An 18,236-nucleotide genomic window follows, 5' to 3' on the forward strand; every position below is an offset into this window, starting at 1 on the left:
ACTTTTTTAAAAAAGACGGGTTAGACTTCTGGTTAATATCCAAATAGAAGATTATTAGTCATCTAAATTGATTACTTAACAATTGTCAAAATGTCCCAACCTTTATTTCTCTTTCACATTTACTGCATTTCATCTATAGCATTTCTATATTTCATGCTCAGGTTAATCTGATCTTAAGTCCTCATACAACATTAACGTATAGATCTTAGAAAAATATTTGATTTCTATCATTATGGAAATATTGTTTACCGATATTAGAATGTTGTCACTTGGACCATCGCTATGCAAAACTTACTATTTTAGTTCCAACATTTAACCTTTTCTTTTACTTTGTAGTTGTTATTTTCACTGTTCTTCCCTTCTTAGGTAAATATGGATCTAATCAACTCTACTATCTACGTGGTCAATGCCTCTACTTTAGCAAGAAACAGCACTCACATTTCTGCTCCTGTTTCAAAAATAATCATTGCCCTTCCTTTGTTCATGTCATTTATAATTGGTACTATCACCAATGGCCTCTATCTATGGGTGCTAAAATTCAAGATGAAAAAGACTGTCAATACTCTCTTATTTTTTCATCTCATTCTCTCATATTTTATTTCAACATTGATTCTGCCATTTGTGGCCATCTCTCATCTTCAGGAAAATCATTGGACCTTTGGAACTGCCTTGTGCAAGATCTTCAATGGCACTTTGTCTGTGGGGATGTTCGCCTCTGTTTTCTTTCTCTCAGCCATCAGTCTTGATCGTTATCTTCTCATTCTTCACCCAGTGTGGTCCCAGCAGCACCGAACCCCACGTTGGGCTTCTAACATCATCTTGGGCATCTGGATATCTGCCACCACCCTCAGCATACCCTATTTGGTTTTTAGGGAGACACACGATGACCGTGAAGGAAGGGTGACCTGCCGAAATAACTATGCTGTGTCTACTAACTGGGAAAGCAAAGAGATGCAAACATTAAGGCAATGGGTTCACGCAGCCTGTTTTGGCAGCCGTTTCCTACTAGGCTTCCTTCTGCCTTTCTTCATCATCATCTTTTGTTACAAAAGAGTAGCCAGCAAGATGAAAGAAAGGGGCCTGTTTAAATCCAGCAAACCCTTCAAAGTCATGATAACTGCTATTATCTCTTTCTTTGTGTGTTGGATGCCCTACCATATATACCAGGGCTTACTTCTCACTGAGAACCAGTCACTACTTTTACAGCTGACTATGATATTTACAGTGTTGACCATTTCTTTCAATACTGTCTTTTCACCTATACTCTACCTATTTACTGGTGAGGATTTCAAAAAGGTTTTCAAGAAGTCAATTCTCACTCTGTTTGTGTCAACATTCAGTGATGATTCTTTTGCAGGAAGGACACAAAATCTAAATTCAGAAAGCTTAATTTAAATTATGAATCCTTAAACAAACATGGACTCTGTCAATTTTACCATGAAAGCTATACCTGTTGTTTTTGTATTCTGTACTCCCAATTGTAGACAGAATATTATGAATATTAAAAGGACTCCAAGGAAACAAGCAATAGATCATGTTGCAAATGTGATTTTTAAACTCTTTTTTAATTGTGATAAAACACATGTAACATAAAATTTGCCATTTTCAGCATCAAAAAAACTTAAAATACCTAGGAATAAATTTAACAAAGAAAGTGAAAGACTTGCACAATAAAAACTATAAATCACTGAAGAAAGAAATCATTGAAGACACTAGAAGATGAAAGATCATCCCATACTCATGGACCAGCAGAATCAATACTGTGAAAATGGCTATACTACCAAAAGCAATCTGTATGACCAATGCAATCCCCATCAAAATTCCAGTGACATTCTTCACAGAGATAGAAAAATAAATCCTAAACTTCATGTGGAAGCACAAAAAGAACAATGCTGGTAGTATCGCAATAGTACTTCAAATTATACTAGAGAGTCAGAGTAATAAAAACAGCATGGTATTCCCACAAAAACAGACATGAAGACCAATAGAACAGAATAGAAGACCAGACACAAACCCATGCAGCTACAGCATTGAATTTTTGACAAAGGAACCCAAACATGCATTGGAGAAAAGATAGCCTCTTCAACAAATGGTGCTGGGAAGACTGAATATCCACCTATAGATAATTGAAACCTGATTCCAGTCTCTCACCTTGTACTAGTATCAATTCAAAGTGGAGAAAAAAAATGCAGAATCTGAAACTTTGAAACTTCTACAGGAAAGAATAGAGAAAACAATGAACATATAGATACAGTTAATGCCTTTCTGAATAGAATGCCAATGGCTCGGAAATTAAGAAAAAGGATTGACAAATGGGACTGTATCAAACTGAAAAGCTTCTGTCCAGCAAAGGAAACAGTCACTAGACTGAAGAGACAGCCTATAGAATGGGAGAAATTTTTTGCCAGCTGCACATCAGACAAGGGATTAATAACCAAAATATACAGGGAACTCAAAAACCTCACCTCACAAAGTATCAACAATCCAATGAATAAATGGGCAAATGAACTGACAGAGAATTCTCAAAATAAAAAGTACAAATGGCCAATAAATATATGAAGAAATGCTCAACACCCTTGGCCACACAGGAAATGCTCTTACAACACTGAAATTTCACCTCACTCCAGTCAGAATGGCTATCATCAAGAATGCAAATAGCAACAAATGCTGATGAGGATGTAGGGGGAAAGAAACCCTAATCCATTCTTGGTGAGAATGCAAATTAGTGCAATTGCTATGGAAAGTAGTATGGAAGTTCCTCAAAAAGCAAAAAATAAACCTACCCTATAATCCAGCATTACCACTCCTGTTCATATACCAGAAGGAATGTAAGTCAGAATATAATAGAGCCACTTGCACTCCTATGTTTAATGCAGCACTATTCATAATAGGCAAGCTTTGGAGACAGCCCAGATGTACTACAATTGATGAATGGATTAAGAAAATGCAGTATATATGCACAATGGAGTATTATTCTGCTATAAAGAGCAATGAAATTATGTTATTCACAGGTAAATGGATGGAACTGGAGATTATCATGTTAAGCAAAGTAAACCAGGTTCAGAAAGACAAAGGTCTCATGTTTTCTCTCATATGTGGAAGCTAGGTCTATGAGATAAATATATTCATAAATACATATATGATCATATATATAAGATCATATATATATGTATATACAGAGAGAGAACACGTGATTATAATAATGGTGTGATGGAACTATGGGGAAGCAGGAGAAGACAAGAGAATGATAGAGAGTGAATAATATTGAAACACATTCCATCTGTATATGAATCCAGTATACCAAAACTCATTGAAAGCTATTGAATAATAGGGGAGCAGGGCAATAGAGAATGAGTAAGCAATAGAGGGGGTTAATCTGATTAAAGTACTATACCACATATTTGTGTGTGTGTATATATATAAATATGTGTATATATAGTATAATATACCACAGTGAAACCACCTTGTACTTTAAAAAATGAGGGACAGGAAGGCAAAAATAAGTTCTGTTCAGGGATGAGCATCGTAGGATGGGGAGAGTAATGGAGAGGGTGAAGGAGGGCAAATACGGCTGGTGTACTTTGTATATGCATATGAAAATAGAACAATGAAACCTGTTATGTCAGAACATCTTTCCTTTTTATGTCTAAATTATATTCTACTTTATGTAGAAACCACATTTTTAAAATCTATTCATTTATTGATGGACACTTGAGTTTTGTTTTGTTTTAATACTGGGGGTTGAACTGCCTTGCACTTGCTATGCAGACGCTCCACCATTTGAGCAACACCACTAACCCTTTTTGCTTTAGTTATTTTGGGGGTAGTGTCTTGTTTTTTGCCCAGCCTGCTCTGACAGTGATCCTCCTATTTACACTTTCCAAGTAGCTGAAATGACAGGCGCACACCACCATGCCCAGTTATTGGCTGAGATGAGTTCTCACTAACTTTTTTGCCCAGGCTGGCTGTGAACCACAATTCTCCCGATCTGTGCTTTCCAAACAGCTAAGGTTACAGGCATGAGCCACTGCACCTGGCTCTATCTTTTGACTATGGTGAATAATACTACTTTAAACATTTGTGTGCAAGTATCCACTTGAGTCTTTTTCAGTTATTTTAAGAATATACCTAAGAGAGAAATCTTGAAGTCAAATGGTAACCATGTTCAATTTTTTGAGGAACCATCAAATTCCATTTGCACCTTCCCACTAGCAATGTATAAAGTTTGCAATTTTTCCACATCTTCACTTGTTGTTTTCTTTTTCAAAATTAGTCATCCTAGGTTTAAGTGGTACCCATGTGATTCTCAACCTTTGATTTTTGAAACTATGCATATAAATATCTAAATGTCAATAGTATCTATGGATTTGAAAGCTCTGTCACAGAATCTTCTAGCAAATAGATAACTATAGGTATGTATATTTTAATGGATTATATTTGTATTTTAATGTTTAAGTATAAAGTATCTATTTTTAATACTTATAGATTAAGCTATCTCCAAAATATAGGACTAAGAGTTATAAAGTTTAACAATCTACTTGTCATAGTATATTTAATTTTATAATAACAACATTAATTTGTCTTTCCTGGTTTTCAAGTTTTGCTTCAAGCTTTTTGCAATATCTTAAAGTTCCAAAGTGTGTAGGACCACATACTATTGGAGATCTATTACATTTTTATTGATTTTAGTTAGTGTGGTAGTCAGTTCTCTGTCCCTGTGACAAAATGCCTAAGATAAATCAACTTACATGGAGGAAAGGTTAATTTAAGAAAATTCCCCCCAGATGCATTTTTAACCTCCCATAAAACTATGTCTACTTGTTAGAAAAATTATGTGTTATAGTTGTGTGGGTTTCATCAACTTCACTATTTTGAATTCCCAGGACCCAAGAGATTTATTAAACAAAGAATTAATGGCTTTGCTTTGTGGAACTGGTGCATGGAGACTGGTTTCATTTCAATGTGCCTATTAGCATCCAATTATATAAATTTGCTTTGTCTCGTCAGCATCAAACTGGTTCAAGAACAGAAGACAAGGATGGTTAAAGATGTGTTTCAAATGTTAGCCCAAGTTATTCCCTCAAGAAATAGCTCTTTGTTTCAATGGGATGAATAGTCTTTCCAGCTGCTAAAGTATGGGAGAGGGATTAGTATGCAAGGTAAAGTGGTGTGTACAACACAAAACTAAGTATGTACTTCTGAGAAACTAGGGGCAAGAATTACTTACTAGTATAGTGTGGATGTCTACACTACAGTAGGGTCTGAGGATGCACAGGTGAATAAGACACAGTCCCTGTCCCCATGGAGCTTAAAGTCTAGTGCAGCTGTTCAGAATTTGGCTCTACATTATAATCACCTGGGAAAGTTTCCCACAATTCCAATGTCTAGGCCTTATCCAAGCCAACTAAAATGAAAATCTCAAGGGACAGGACCAAGGAATCAGTATTTAATTTTAAGTGCTCAGATTAACTCTAAAATACAAAACTCGTGTTCAGTAGAAAAGAGAAAGGAGTAAAAGGTAATTGCAGTACAAACAAAAATAAGTGCCATATGGAGGGGAAAGGGAGTTTTAGAGAATGCCCTTCACCCAGCCTTCACCAGTGACAAAGTTTTCCAGGATGAAGAACCACCTGGCCAGAGTCCTACAGAACAGTTCTCCACATATAAAGGAGGAAACACAAAGTAAACAGAATGTAGAAAAGCCTGGAAGGGAAAGAGAACACAGTGCTATAATGCAGCACTACTCAAACTTGAGAATGCAAATGAATCACCTAATGATCTTGTAAAAATGCTTGTTCTGATTCAGTAGCTCTGGAATAGGGCTGAGATTCTGCACATTTAATAGAATCTCAAGGGATCCCATTGCTCCTCGTCCAGTCAGCAAAAAAAGTATAATTGGAATGTAAGTGTAAGAAGTAGGCTGGTGAAAATGAACTGTCAAGGTCAGCCAGGCCTTGATCCCGAGAGCCTGTGTAAATGGTTTGGACTGGATCCTGGCCTTTCTCCTGAGGGCATTAGGGAGCCAGCCACTGAAGGGTCTTAAGCCAAAAAGTGAAAGAATCCAATTTGCACTTGAAAAGATCTCTCTGACTTCTATGATACAAAGAGGTCATAACTGAAGGTGAAGGGTTAAGGCTGTAACTCAGTGGTAGAGTGTGTGTTTAGTAAGAGCAAGGCCCTCGGTTCAAGCCCCAGCTCTCTAGAGTCCTGTAAATTCTGTTGGTTGAGGGGTAAACAGAGGGGAGAAAGTTAAGGATGATTACTGTATCAATTATTGTTATTTGCTGCAAACAATAGATTTTATTCTGTCTGTTTTAACCCGAAATTGATTTATTAAAAGATATTAAGTATCTTATAAATTGTGTGTGGTGTTGTGTGCCTATAATCCCAGCACTTGGAAGGCAGAAGCAGGAGGACCATGAGCTTGAGTCCAGCCCAGGTAACATAGCAAGAACCTGTCCCAAAAAAAGAAGGAAGAGGAAAGGAAGAAAAAGGGAGGAGGAGGAGAACAGGAGAAGGAGGAGGAGGAGGAAAAAGAGGAGAAGGGAGAGAAAGAGAAGAACTAAGTTCCCAGGAACAATGCCCCACAGAAGAGTTTAGATTGGGAATTTGTCACTGGCATTCCCTATTTCAGAAAATGTTACCAACTGCTGTTGTTGCCACCACTGAGCTCAGCAACTTCGGTTTGCTGCAACTGCTACTACTACCATTAGCATTTCTGAATCAGGTCTTGAACACCCCTGTGCTCGAAAGCTCTGCCATCGAGATGAAGGCCTCATGCAGAGCAATTCACATTGCTCACATCCAAATTTAGTTTTGCATGAGGGTTTCTAATTGGCATGCCTGTATCGTAACTGCAAAGGAGGGAGGAAATTTGAGTTCTGATTTATACATGAGTGAGAAGGGATTATTCATAATGTAGGCATTTCCCCAAATACAAAAGCTATTCTAAAGATGATGAATCAAATATGAAAACTGTACATTCCTGTCCTGGGAGCCAGATGGTGGTGCCATTTTCGAAAATATCCTTATTAACAGAAAGAGAAAGAGAAAGAGAGAGAGAAAGAGAGAGGGGAGAGTACAGAGGGAGAGAGAGGGAAGTACAGAGGAAGGAAGGAAAGTAGGAAGAAAGGAAGGAAAGAAGGAAGGGAGGGTAAAGATAATGAATTCAGCCTTGGACTTCTGAAGTTTCAGGTGTTTGGGGAACATCTAAGTGGGCTATCTCATAGGTATCTTGGATGTAAGGATCTCTGCTATATATTGTTAGATATTTAATAATCCACTTAAAAGAGGGGAAGTTTATTTTGGCTCACAGGTGTGGAGATTTCACTCCACAGTTGTCTGGCCCTTTTGCTTTGGATCTTTTTTCATGGCAGCACATCATGGTAGGAATGTGTCAAGAAAGAAACTGCTCACTTCAGGGCAGCTGAGAAGCAAAAAGAAATGGCAAGGGGCAGGATCCCAATATCCCTTCAAGGGCATGCCCCCAAGGGCTGGACTTCCTCCCAGCAGGCCCACTTCTTTTTTTTCTCTTTTTTTTTTTCCTTTTTTTGAAGGCAGAGAAAGATTCATTACACAGCTCAGGATATGCAATGGGAAGAAGCAGAGTAAGCACTCCGCTCATCTTCAGCTATCTTTGCGGTACAGACATGAGCTATAGGTTTAAATAGACAAGGAACTGGGGACAGGGGACAAGAGTATGCATAGTTAAATGGTCCCAGTCACAGGTGTGCTCTGGTTGATCATTCTCTCAGTCCTTGTTTTGGGAGAGGTTCTGGATAGGGATTTGTTATCTGGAGTCAGGCAGGTGGTCCCTTCTGAAAAGACTTTACTGTTTGGGGTAGTCCCTTGTCATGAAGATGTTATCATCTGTCTTTTCTGGAATCCAAAGTGATTGTGAGGTAACTGCAAAGAGAATGGCTTAGAGCAAAGACAGTTACAAAATGAAGGACAGATGCCATGCTTTTCTCCTGTCTTTAGTTAATTCATGGGCCTCAGTAAGGAGTCCATGCTTTTCAGCAAAAGCAACATGAGCACCTCTTACAATCCCCCCCCATAGGTGTGCACATTCCTCAGTTTCAAGGGAATTGGGTTTTCTTGGCCAGTGATAAATTAGTACAGAAGAAGACAGATAGCTCAGAGTAAAGTCAAAAGTAGTTGTTTAAATTTAAAACTAGAAACACCATTAAAACAGAATACAGAGGAAGTAAGTTAGAAGACTTCCAGTCAAATAAACTGTGTAGGGGAACCCTTCTAAAATAACTCCATTCATGGACTTACCAAAAAAAAAACAGATTACCAAAAAAAAAAAAAAAACAAAAAAATGTTTGGAGTCAGCAGGAATAGCCACTTGTCTCTTTTTAAATAGAAGGCCTTGGCCAAAAAATACCAGTTTGCTTCTATCAGAGGTGCCTGCAAGGGCTTGAATGTCCAATAGCCATGCATAAGATCACTGCTTTAAAACCTCCTGGCTTTAGTAAATTTTGCAAGTTCGAACAGGTGACTCCATCTGGATGCTGACAATTTCCCCCTTTGTCTCCAAACTGTCTCTGAACAGTTTCCTCTGAAGATTTTACCAATTAACCATTCTGGTTAATGAAAGTCCCTCTTGTGGGACTCTTTCCTAGATCGTCTGACCTGATCCCACATCTGAGGGGAAGCAACGACACTTTATGTGGGAGTCAATGCCAATAAGACTCATTTTGGCCAAATTATAAGCAACTGAGAAGTTTAGAAGTGGCCCTTAGGTCAGGCTTTTTTAATCCATTTTTTAAGCTTAATTTTGCCTATCCTATTGATGATGTCCTGACATCTTAAAAAGTGCTGCAGAAGCAGAATGTCAACAGACAACAGTTAAAAGTTTCACAAGGAAAATACAAAAAGCCAACAAAAGCAAATATTTAAAATACTGACAAGTTGTTAGAGTCATTTTCACGGTTTCATTACAAATGCTTCAGAAGGATCCAGACTACAGTTGACAGGACTTAATAGCAGTGGTTAAAATTTTGAAAAGCAATTTAGCAATTGACGGAACATCTAGTTATTTCCATTGCATACAGTATTTTAGGATGATAATTATGACTGACAGCATTACATCAGCAACATTAAGCTTTTCTTGTTACAATTAGGAACATATGGACACAAACCCACAACAGGCTAGTAGCATTAACAGTTTTAATTTGGAGGGCACCTACTTGGTAAAGTTTCTTCTTAAGCTTTGCATTTTAGAAGGTTTATATATTTGGGAAACATAAATACATTACAAAGGAGTCAGCAACGATTATATGGTATATATATATTATATATACTATATACTAATATATATATATATTATATATATATATATTAGCCTTTTCCCTTTCAGTGAAATTTAGAATTTTGGCTAGGTAAGGTAATAGGTGTATAACACTGATAAAAGTCAAAATTTTATAAGTTATAAAATTTATAATCTTATAAGTTAGGGGGAGACAGTGCCTATGATCCCAAATAGACTTATTTCCTAATATACAAGTACATCTCTATAATACTCATTTGGTTAAGGCAAATAATTGTGGGCCAGATTTTAAATAGTAGGGTTGTCCAAATGAATTAATACTGATTACAGACAGCAAGAAATGCCAAAAGTTTCATTGACCATTTTTATATGTCAAAGGTTTAGATGCAATGTATAAAAGAGACATTAGCTGGTCATTTTATATGTACTAAATTGACACACCTTTCAGTCTGCATATGTTTGCATAATATTTAGAGTCTAGATACACAGCTCTACATACTTGTAGTCACAGATATATAGTGCACTAATTGTGTTAGGATTACTTAGAATAATAGTTGTTTCACCACACAGTTATAAGGTGGTCATTTAAGAGACTTTTACATGAACAGATACTTAAATGAACTTTGATCTTTAAGGTTTACTGTCCTAAGCAGTCAAAAGCTTGACAAGATCAGCAGAAAACACAAGCAATTATTTTGATAAAATCTTTTCTTTAAGCCAGTTCCTTACAAACGTTATTAAGAGCAGAACAATATTAAAATAGTCTTGTTATTATAGACATAGAGAATTAGGTTTTAGTTTTACATCAGTACATTAAATTTTGACCTTAGAAAATTCTTTGGGTAACTTTTAAATTATAGTCAACTTAATCGCACACATAAACTTTTGATAAGCTTTAAGACCTTTCTAATTTGTATTTTGAAATAATTTTTGCAAAATTTTGAATTTAGACAAAATTGTTTCTTTTCCCAATAAAATCAAATACTCCATTAGCCTTATATTTTAATATATATCCAGGAAGAAAAGCAATCTTAAATTGTTTCCCTATACAATAAACAATTTTCAAAAGTACATTTGTTAATAGATCTAATTATAAAAGAGAGTTGAACGCAAATTACACTTATGACAGATTGAAACAGATTAAAGTTACACTGTCCATAGAGTCCTTTTCTTCAGTCATGAGGTAGAGGATAATTCTTGAACGCCTGCATTTTAGTTAGACCTGGTTGTCATAAGAACTTTGAAAAAAATGATTTTCTTAAAATGGTGGCAGACGATGTGAGCAAGAGAGAACAGACTTCATTTACATTAACTCTATAATAAGAATCATCCTAAAGATGTTTACATATGCATATGCAGAAAAGAAGTTTTAAATTGGACATGTCATAAATGTCAGTTTAAGTGCACATAAATTAAAAAGCTCAAGAACATGCAAACTTTTAACTAAGTGGCTACAAGTTCATTGGTCAGTCATTTCACAAAATTCCAGTAGGAGATTGAAATGTGCCCCATGCTATTCTTTCAGGACTCGTGTTGGGAGGCTTGATAGCTGAAGCAAGAGTCAATATGAGTGAAGTGTTTTGAATCAGTCTCAGTTTCCCATAAGACTGTTGCTATACCTATCAGAATTTTAACCTCTAACAAGCCAATCATCATGGACTAATAGACATGCACAACATATACACAATGACACACAAAAAACAATGACATTAATTCTGAGTGCGCTCACCGATACTGTCTTTTTCTTTTTTAGTAGACTAGACAGCTAGAATTCTTCCTAGGGGGCAAGATAGACATAGGACTTTTCATTTTTAAGTTGTTTATATACTTAGTATTTCCCATGGATACACAAATTATTAGAGAGATCCCCCACACACCCTGGTCCACATACCTTGCGTTGCTCCTTTACTACTTGGTTCTGCAGAATGTCAAGTTTCTCTGTCTACAAACACAAATTGTTTAAGCTTCAAATAGCCCAAAAGAGCTCAAACTACAAAGGAACAAGACAAAGACCACAACATTTCAAGTCCCAGTACCGAAAAAAAAAAAAAAAAAAAACAACAACACAGAAAAGCGCTGGTAGAGTGGCTTAAGGTATAGGCCCTGAGTTGGAACCCCAGTAAAAAGAACTCTAGTTTGCACATTGTAGATACTTGATAACTATGTATTGAACAGGTGAATGAATGATGACTAGAGCCACAGCAGAGAGAGACTTCAACAAACGTGCTCGATAAGCAACCAAGGGCAAGACTGAAATACTGACACGTAGAAGCAAGTAGAGCAGATCCCAGAAAGGAAACTTCAGAATGAGTGTTTAAAACATAGAGAGGAAAACCAAGTCTCCAATCAGGAAAGACAACTTTTCAAGATGTAGAGTGTACAGAATGGATAAGGAAGATGCCTGAAATATGCTCATTGGATGTAACCTAAAAAAGGTTTTCAGCATGCTTACTTCAGGAAGAGAAGCAAAATTATACAGTGCTGAGGAGTGACTGAGACTCCAGACACTCTGAGAGTAGCAGCTCTATCTATCTATCTATCTATCTATCTATCTATCTATCTATCTATCTATCTATCTATCTCTTTCTCTATCTATCTATCCACTTACCTATCTATCCATCCATCCATCCATCCATCCATTTATTGGTAGTACCGGGATTGAACTCAGGCCTCGTGCTTGCTATGCAAGCGATCTACCACTTGAGTCACGCCTCCAGTCCAGAGTAGCAACTCTTAAAGTTAGAGAACTAAGGAATCATTCTCCTTCTTCTTCTTCCCACAAAAAGTTGCTTGTGCCTCCTACCAATTAGAGATGAATTTGTGTTAAAGGACTGTTGTTAAAATGCAAATATACCTTTTTAAGAAGGATAAGTTTCATTCACAGGATAGTGGAAATTACTCTAATCAGTTTCACACCTAGCAAAGTGTAGCTAAACGCAGTACTTCTGATGTTAGAATGTTGATTGTGGTCCAGAGACAGGAAGTAACTGGGGTTGGAGGTCAAGCCGGGAGCAATTTTTGAAAACCCTGAAAGCAGCATAACACATCTAGAGAAGTGATATCCGAGAAAAGGAGTGTGGCTAAAGTGGTAGAGTTCCAGGGAGGGGGCTAAGTGTATTCTGAAAAGAAACTCAGCTACTAATAAGAAAAAAACTTGCCCAGAGGTAATACGATCCTGAAAATTCATTTTGTGCCAATTTGGGGGATCCTTCCTTCCATTTAGGGGCAGTTCCCCTAGTTTAATTTAGTTCAGGCTTTCAGGATGGCTCCCCTTCTCAGTCCTGTCCTTCCCCCTATGGGAAAACAGAAAGAAGGAAAGAAAAGGACACTGTGATACGGACTTTTGCTATCGCTCTTCATTGCTTCCCTTGCCTTTTCACTAAATGCTGAACTTTGTAACAGAAAGAACAGCATCTTATTCCCCATAGATCTCCAATACCAGCTTGGGGTCTAGCAGGAGGAACAAATGCTTATTAATAATTAAATAAATATACAAATGCAATTATTAATTAATTCTGGAGTTGGAATTTTCTGTTTATGGGCTCTTTAGAGAGTCTTCAAGCATATGAAGGACCTACAATTTTTATTATTTATTTGTTTGTTTGTTTGTCTATGTACTTATTTCTGTTTGTCTCACTTGCAAAAGGGAGCAACCAGGGAGCTGCCATCTGATAATACTCAGGCAAACTCAATTGAAGATTTAGGTGTAGAACAATTTATTATTGACATTTTATATTCATTTATGTCCCTCTAGGGTAAGTAAAGTCAGAACTTTGTTAGAAAAATAAACCAAAGATGATAAGAATAGGGGTTTTTTGTGTATCAAATCAGATATGATTCAGGTCTCTTCCCCCACAGTCCAGGGGACTTGAGGAAAGCCCTAAAGACTTAGGTTCTTAGTAGCCCCCCACAAATGTGCTTTACTCAAGTATGCATGATCTCTTGAAGAGAGGGGCTTCAGCCCTTCCTATCATGCCATGTTTGGCCTTGTAGAGGACATATTCACCAAGGCGAGGATCCCAGCAGCCATTCTCCTCTGATGTCTTGCCATATCCTCCAATGATTGGAAAATAAAAGCAGGGAGGAGGAAGGTTAAAGACATTAACTCATCTTACACTGGTAACTTACTAAGTCAAACTTCCCTTTTCTAAACTCCTGGAGAAATTAAGGAAATGCTGACAGTAGTTACCTCTGTCTTCTCAGCTATCCTCTTCCAACAAAAAGTCAATTCAAGAGTCCCCATTGTGGCCTTTGAGACCTTACATCAGCGTGCCAGATGTTTTACTTGCCCTCCAGATCCATACTCAACTATTCTCTACCTTGTTATCCACGTCTATCCTGGGAGGCCAACCTCTATGAATCAAATCAGCGGGTCCCCTGCTTTCTGGTTTATATGTGGGTTTTGCCAATACGGAGCTCTGGGAGAAAATGAAAGGAAGGTGAACAAAATCAAGTGTACATTTCTCTCACTGCCTCCCTGAGGCGACACCTGGAGTTGGCTATGCTTTTTGTTTCAGTACTGGGATTTGAACTCAGGACTTCGTGCTTGCTAGGCAGGCACTACATCGCTTGAGCCACACCTCCAGTCCTTTTTGCTCTGATTATTTTCAAGATGGGGTCTGGTTTTTTGCCCAGGTTGGCCTGGATCCAATCATATTTTACGCTTCCCACACTTGCTAGAATGACAGGTGTGTGCCACCATGCTCAACTTTTTTTCTGTTGAGGTGAAGTCTCGCAAACTTTTCTTTCCCCAGGCTGGCCTGAAACTGTGATCTTCCTGATCTCAGTCTCCCAAGTAGCTACAATTATTGATGAGGCCCTGACTGATACTCTTATGTTTGGTCTAGAGCTGCGTTTACACTGTATACATTAAATTAGCCTAAAGCTTTTCTCAGTACATATTGAAGTGTAACCTATCTTGATTTACAACTAGGCTGTAAACTACTCTTATAAGAAGTAGCTGCGGCTGGTGGAATGGCTCAGGCGGTAAGAACACCTGAATAGCAAGCATGAGTTCAAACCCCATTACCTCCAAAAAAAAAAAAAAAAAAACAGGTAGCTGAATTTCAGACAATCAGAAGTGACCTACTGTTCAAATCATGTTCAAATAAGACAAACGCAAGCTATACCCAAATGGACTGTCTCTGTACCTCACTTCCACTTTCGGTATGTCACTTCCTTTCCTCCGACTATAAATATAACCTGTCCATGTGATAGACCAGGGCATTCTGAAATATTTTTAGACCAAACTGAAGCTTAGTTCTAAAGTCACAAAGACAGTAAGATCTGCAAAACTGGGCTGGAGGCACGGCTCAAGTGGTGGAGCACCAGCGTGAGGTCCTGAATTCAATTCCCAGTACTGCCACAAAAAAAAAAAAAAATCTGCAAAACTAGATTTTTTCTAATTTTGTCTTTTAGCAATACAGTGTGACAAAAGAACTTTCCTTCACTATATTTTGACTATAAATGGTATTTGATATCTTTTTTTAAAAGAATGTATTTGTGTACCCATGGTTTTCAAAGAGCTATATATATAAATATATGCTACATATATACATACATGTATATATACATATACATATGGGTTTCTTCTTGATAGTACTAGAGTTTGAACTCAGGGCCTCATGCTTGTTAAGCATACACTCAACTTCTTGAGTCATTCCACCAGTCCTTTTTTTGTATGTTGGCTATTTTTGAGACAGGGTCTCCAGAATTATTTTCCCAGGCTGACTTCGAACTGCAATCCTCCTGATCTCTGACTCCTGAGTAGCTAGAGTTACAGCTATGAGCCACCAGCACCCAGCTTGAACTGTACATTTCTTTTTTTTTTTTTCATTTTTCTTTTATTATTCATATGTGCATACAAGGCTTGGTTCATTTCTCCCCCCTGCTCCCACCCCCTCCCTTACCACCCACTCTGCCCCCTCCCTCTCCCCCCCCTCAATACCCAGCAGAAACTATTTTGCCCTTATCTCTAATTTTGTTGTAGAGAGAGTATAAGCAATAATAGGAAGGAACAAGGGTTTTTGCTGGTTGAGATAAGGATAGCTATACAGGGCATTGACTCACATTGATTTCCTGTGCGTGGGTGTTACCTTCTAGGTTAATTCTTTTTGATCTAACCTTTTCTCTAGTACCTGTTCCCCTTTTCCTATTGGCCTCAGTTGCTTTAAGGTATCTGCTTTAGTTTCTCTGCGTTAAGGGCAACAAATGCTAGCTAGTTTTTTAGGTGTCTTATCCTCACCCCTTCCTTGTGTGCTCTCGCTTTTATCATGTGCTCATAGTCCAATCCCCTTGTTGTGTTTGCCCTTGATCTAATGTCCACATATGAGGGAGAACATACGATTTTTGGTTTTTTGGGCCAGGCTAACCTCACTCAGAATGATGTTGAACTGTACATTTCTTAAATCCCACATTTCTTAGTTGAAGGAATAAATTTTAAGAGAGAATAAATAAAATCACAACTCTCATACAAATATAAAAATCAGGGCTGGGGATATAGCTCAGTGGTTTAGTGTTTGCCTCTCATCACGAGGCCCTGAGTTCAATCCCCAGTATCACAAAAAATAAAATAAAATAAAAAATAAAAATCAATATGTGCCAAAGATTTTTTAATTAATATTTAACTCAATAAGTAGAGAATCAGTAATAGAGTACCACCAGTTCAAAGGATAGTTCAGATCTCTTGTACCTGAAGAATTCTAAATAATTTATGCAGATATTCTCCATCCAAGGAGGTAGAACTTAACTCCTGCCTCTTGAGTACGGGACATGCCTAGTGACTTGCTTCCAAAGAGTAAAGTATGAGACAGAAGGATGTAACTTTCAGTGGAGAAACCTGACAAATACTACCTTACCCAGATGATCAATATGAAAATATCAGGAGTAAGACAACTGACAGCATATACTCTTTTTTCTATTTATTTATTTTTGAGGCACATAGACTATGTACCCCAGCATGGCCTGGAACAAGCCTCTTCTTGCCTTAGCCTCCTGAGTGCCAGAATTACAGATGTGCACCATGACACTTGGCTAACAGCATGTACTCTTGCTATGCTATGGTAACAATGGCACTTTGCTTCTGTGATCTTTCTCTAAAAACTGTAAGTCCAGTCTGATTATGAGAAAAACACCCAATATTAATAAAGGGACAGCCTATCATATGTTTGACTCGTGCTCCTCAAGACAAGGAGCAAAGGTTATCAAAAGGTCTGAGAAACTGTCACAGCCTAGAGAAACTTGATAACTAAATGTAATACAGAATCCTGGATGAGATGCAGGAAAAGGACAGTAAGAGAAAACTAATGAAATCTGAGCAAAGTATGGAGGTAAAAGTATGGAGTGCTGATTCATTAGCTGTGATAAATGTACTATGACAACTTGAGATGTCAAATTTGTTCTAAAGCTGGGAAACTAGGCTTGGGGTATATGGAAATTCTGTACTATTTTTACAACTTGTCTATAAATTGAAATCTGTTCTAAAAAACTTTTACAAAAGGAGATATAGGGCTGGTGAGTGGCTCAAGTGGTAGAGTGCTTGCCTAGCAAGCGTGAAGCCCTGAGTTCAAACCTCAAAACCACCAATAAACAAATAAGTAAATAAATAAAAATTAAAAAGAAGATACAGAACTCAAAGTGTGTCACATTTATAGTGAGGTGAAAAATGCTGAAATGAATTTATGACTGGATGTAAAACTAGCAAAACCAGTCACTATCTGCAGGGTAATAGTCAGTTGCATTCCACTGCAGATACTTTTAAGGTTTTACAGATTGATAGGAATAATTTGAAGACAGACTCTAACTTCTATCTCTACAGAGTTGTAAGACAATCTGGTCAAAGGCAAAAAAATTCTGTATAGTCCTATAAGAACAAATACTACCCAAGGGCTCAGCATTGCATTAAAAGGACATCCAGAAATCTCTTTTGCCCAATTTACAATCTTTCATAATTTTTTTCTAAAAAGGATACAGGTGCCAAAATTATAAAACAGGCTAGCCTGACTTAGAAAAGGGCTAACAAACATGTACAAATGTTCAAAAGGTTTTGGAATGTTTTTCTAAGTTATCACAACACTATAAACTTTGAAAGATAAGCCAAAGATGAAGATAATTTATCAGCCTACCCTGGGGAAACCCTACAGACTGCCAAAGAGATACATCATCGTCTTGCAATTAAAAGCACTTGCTGTATTATGTTACCTAGGCAACACACTAGCAAATAGATGTGGTAATAAAAGAAGAATTTAAAAAGCAAAATAAACAAAAGGACAGTCAGTGTCAAGTCTTTCCCCTACCTTATTTTACAAATTATTCATGTGAAAGACAGACTCAGATACTAATTGGGAATTATTATTTTCCTAGACCTCACATTTCCACATGGAGGGCTTTAACTGGACTAACAATCCTGGCCTGTCTCTGCCTTTGGTAAGAAGTGACTCCATGACAAACTACATAGCTGTGGTTTGGGCCATTTACCCTTCCTTAGACTTTTAAATCTTATTTAAATCTGTTTGTTTCAGGCTGGGGGTGTGGTTCAGTGGTAGAGTGGTAGAGCACTTGCCTATCCTGCCAAAAGTCCTGGGTTTGATCCCAGCACTGAAAATAATGAAAGACAGAGAGAGAGAGAGAGGAGAAGAAAGGAAGAAAGGAAGGAAGGAAGGAGAGAGAGAGAGAGAGAGAATATGTTTATTTCCTCTTAATGCATATGCAAGTGTCTAGAAGTCAGAATTCACACAGGTCTTTCATATCTCAGTTTCAGATGCCCTAGTAAAAGATCATCTTTTGGTGATTTAATTGGGCATCCCCCCCAAAATGAAATTTGCATATTTCTATGGGAAGACCACAGGGGTTCTAACAAGTGTCTTTCCTCCAACTACAGCTCTTGCTAGTTCTTGAAGAAAACTATTCCTTTCTCTTACCCCTTCAGAATGGGAACTGCTTCCTGTTGTTGCTAGTCCTGGAT

The 18,236-nt window shown here is 37.6% G+C and overlaps 1 protein-coding gene across 1 annotated transcript; it reads left to right on the forward strand.

Moving 5' to 3' along the window:
• The first annotated feature begins 372 nt into the window (after positions 1 to 372).
• On the forward strand, positions 373 to 1,669 carry Gpr33 (G protein-coupled receptor 33). The gene has a single exon (XM_020169674.2). The coding sequence runs from the start codon at positions 373 to 375 to the stop codon at positions 1,393 to 1,395; it is 1,023 nt and encodes a 340-aa protein (XP_020025263.2). The 3' UTR covers positions 1,396 to 1,669.
• The last annotated feature ends 16,567 nt before the right edge of the window (positions 1,670 to 18,236 follow it).

The sequence above is a fragment of the Castor canadensis genome, chromosome 3 (genome assembly GCF_047511655.1).
Source record: "Castor canadensis chromosome 3, mCasCan1.hap1v2, whole genome shotgun sequence".
NCBI lineage: Eukaryota > Metazoa > Chordata > Mammalia > Rodentia > Castoridae > Castor > Castor canadensis.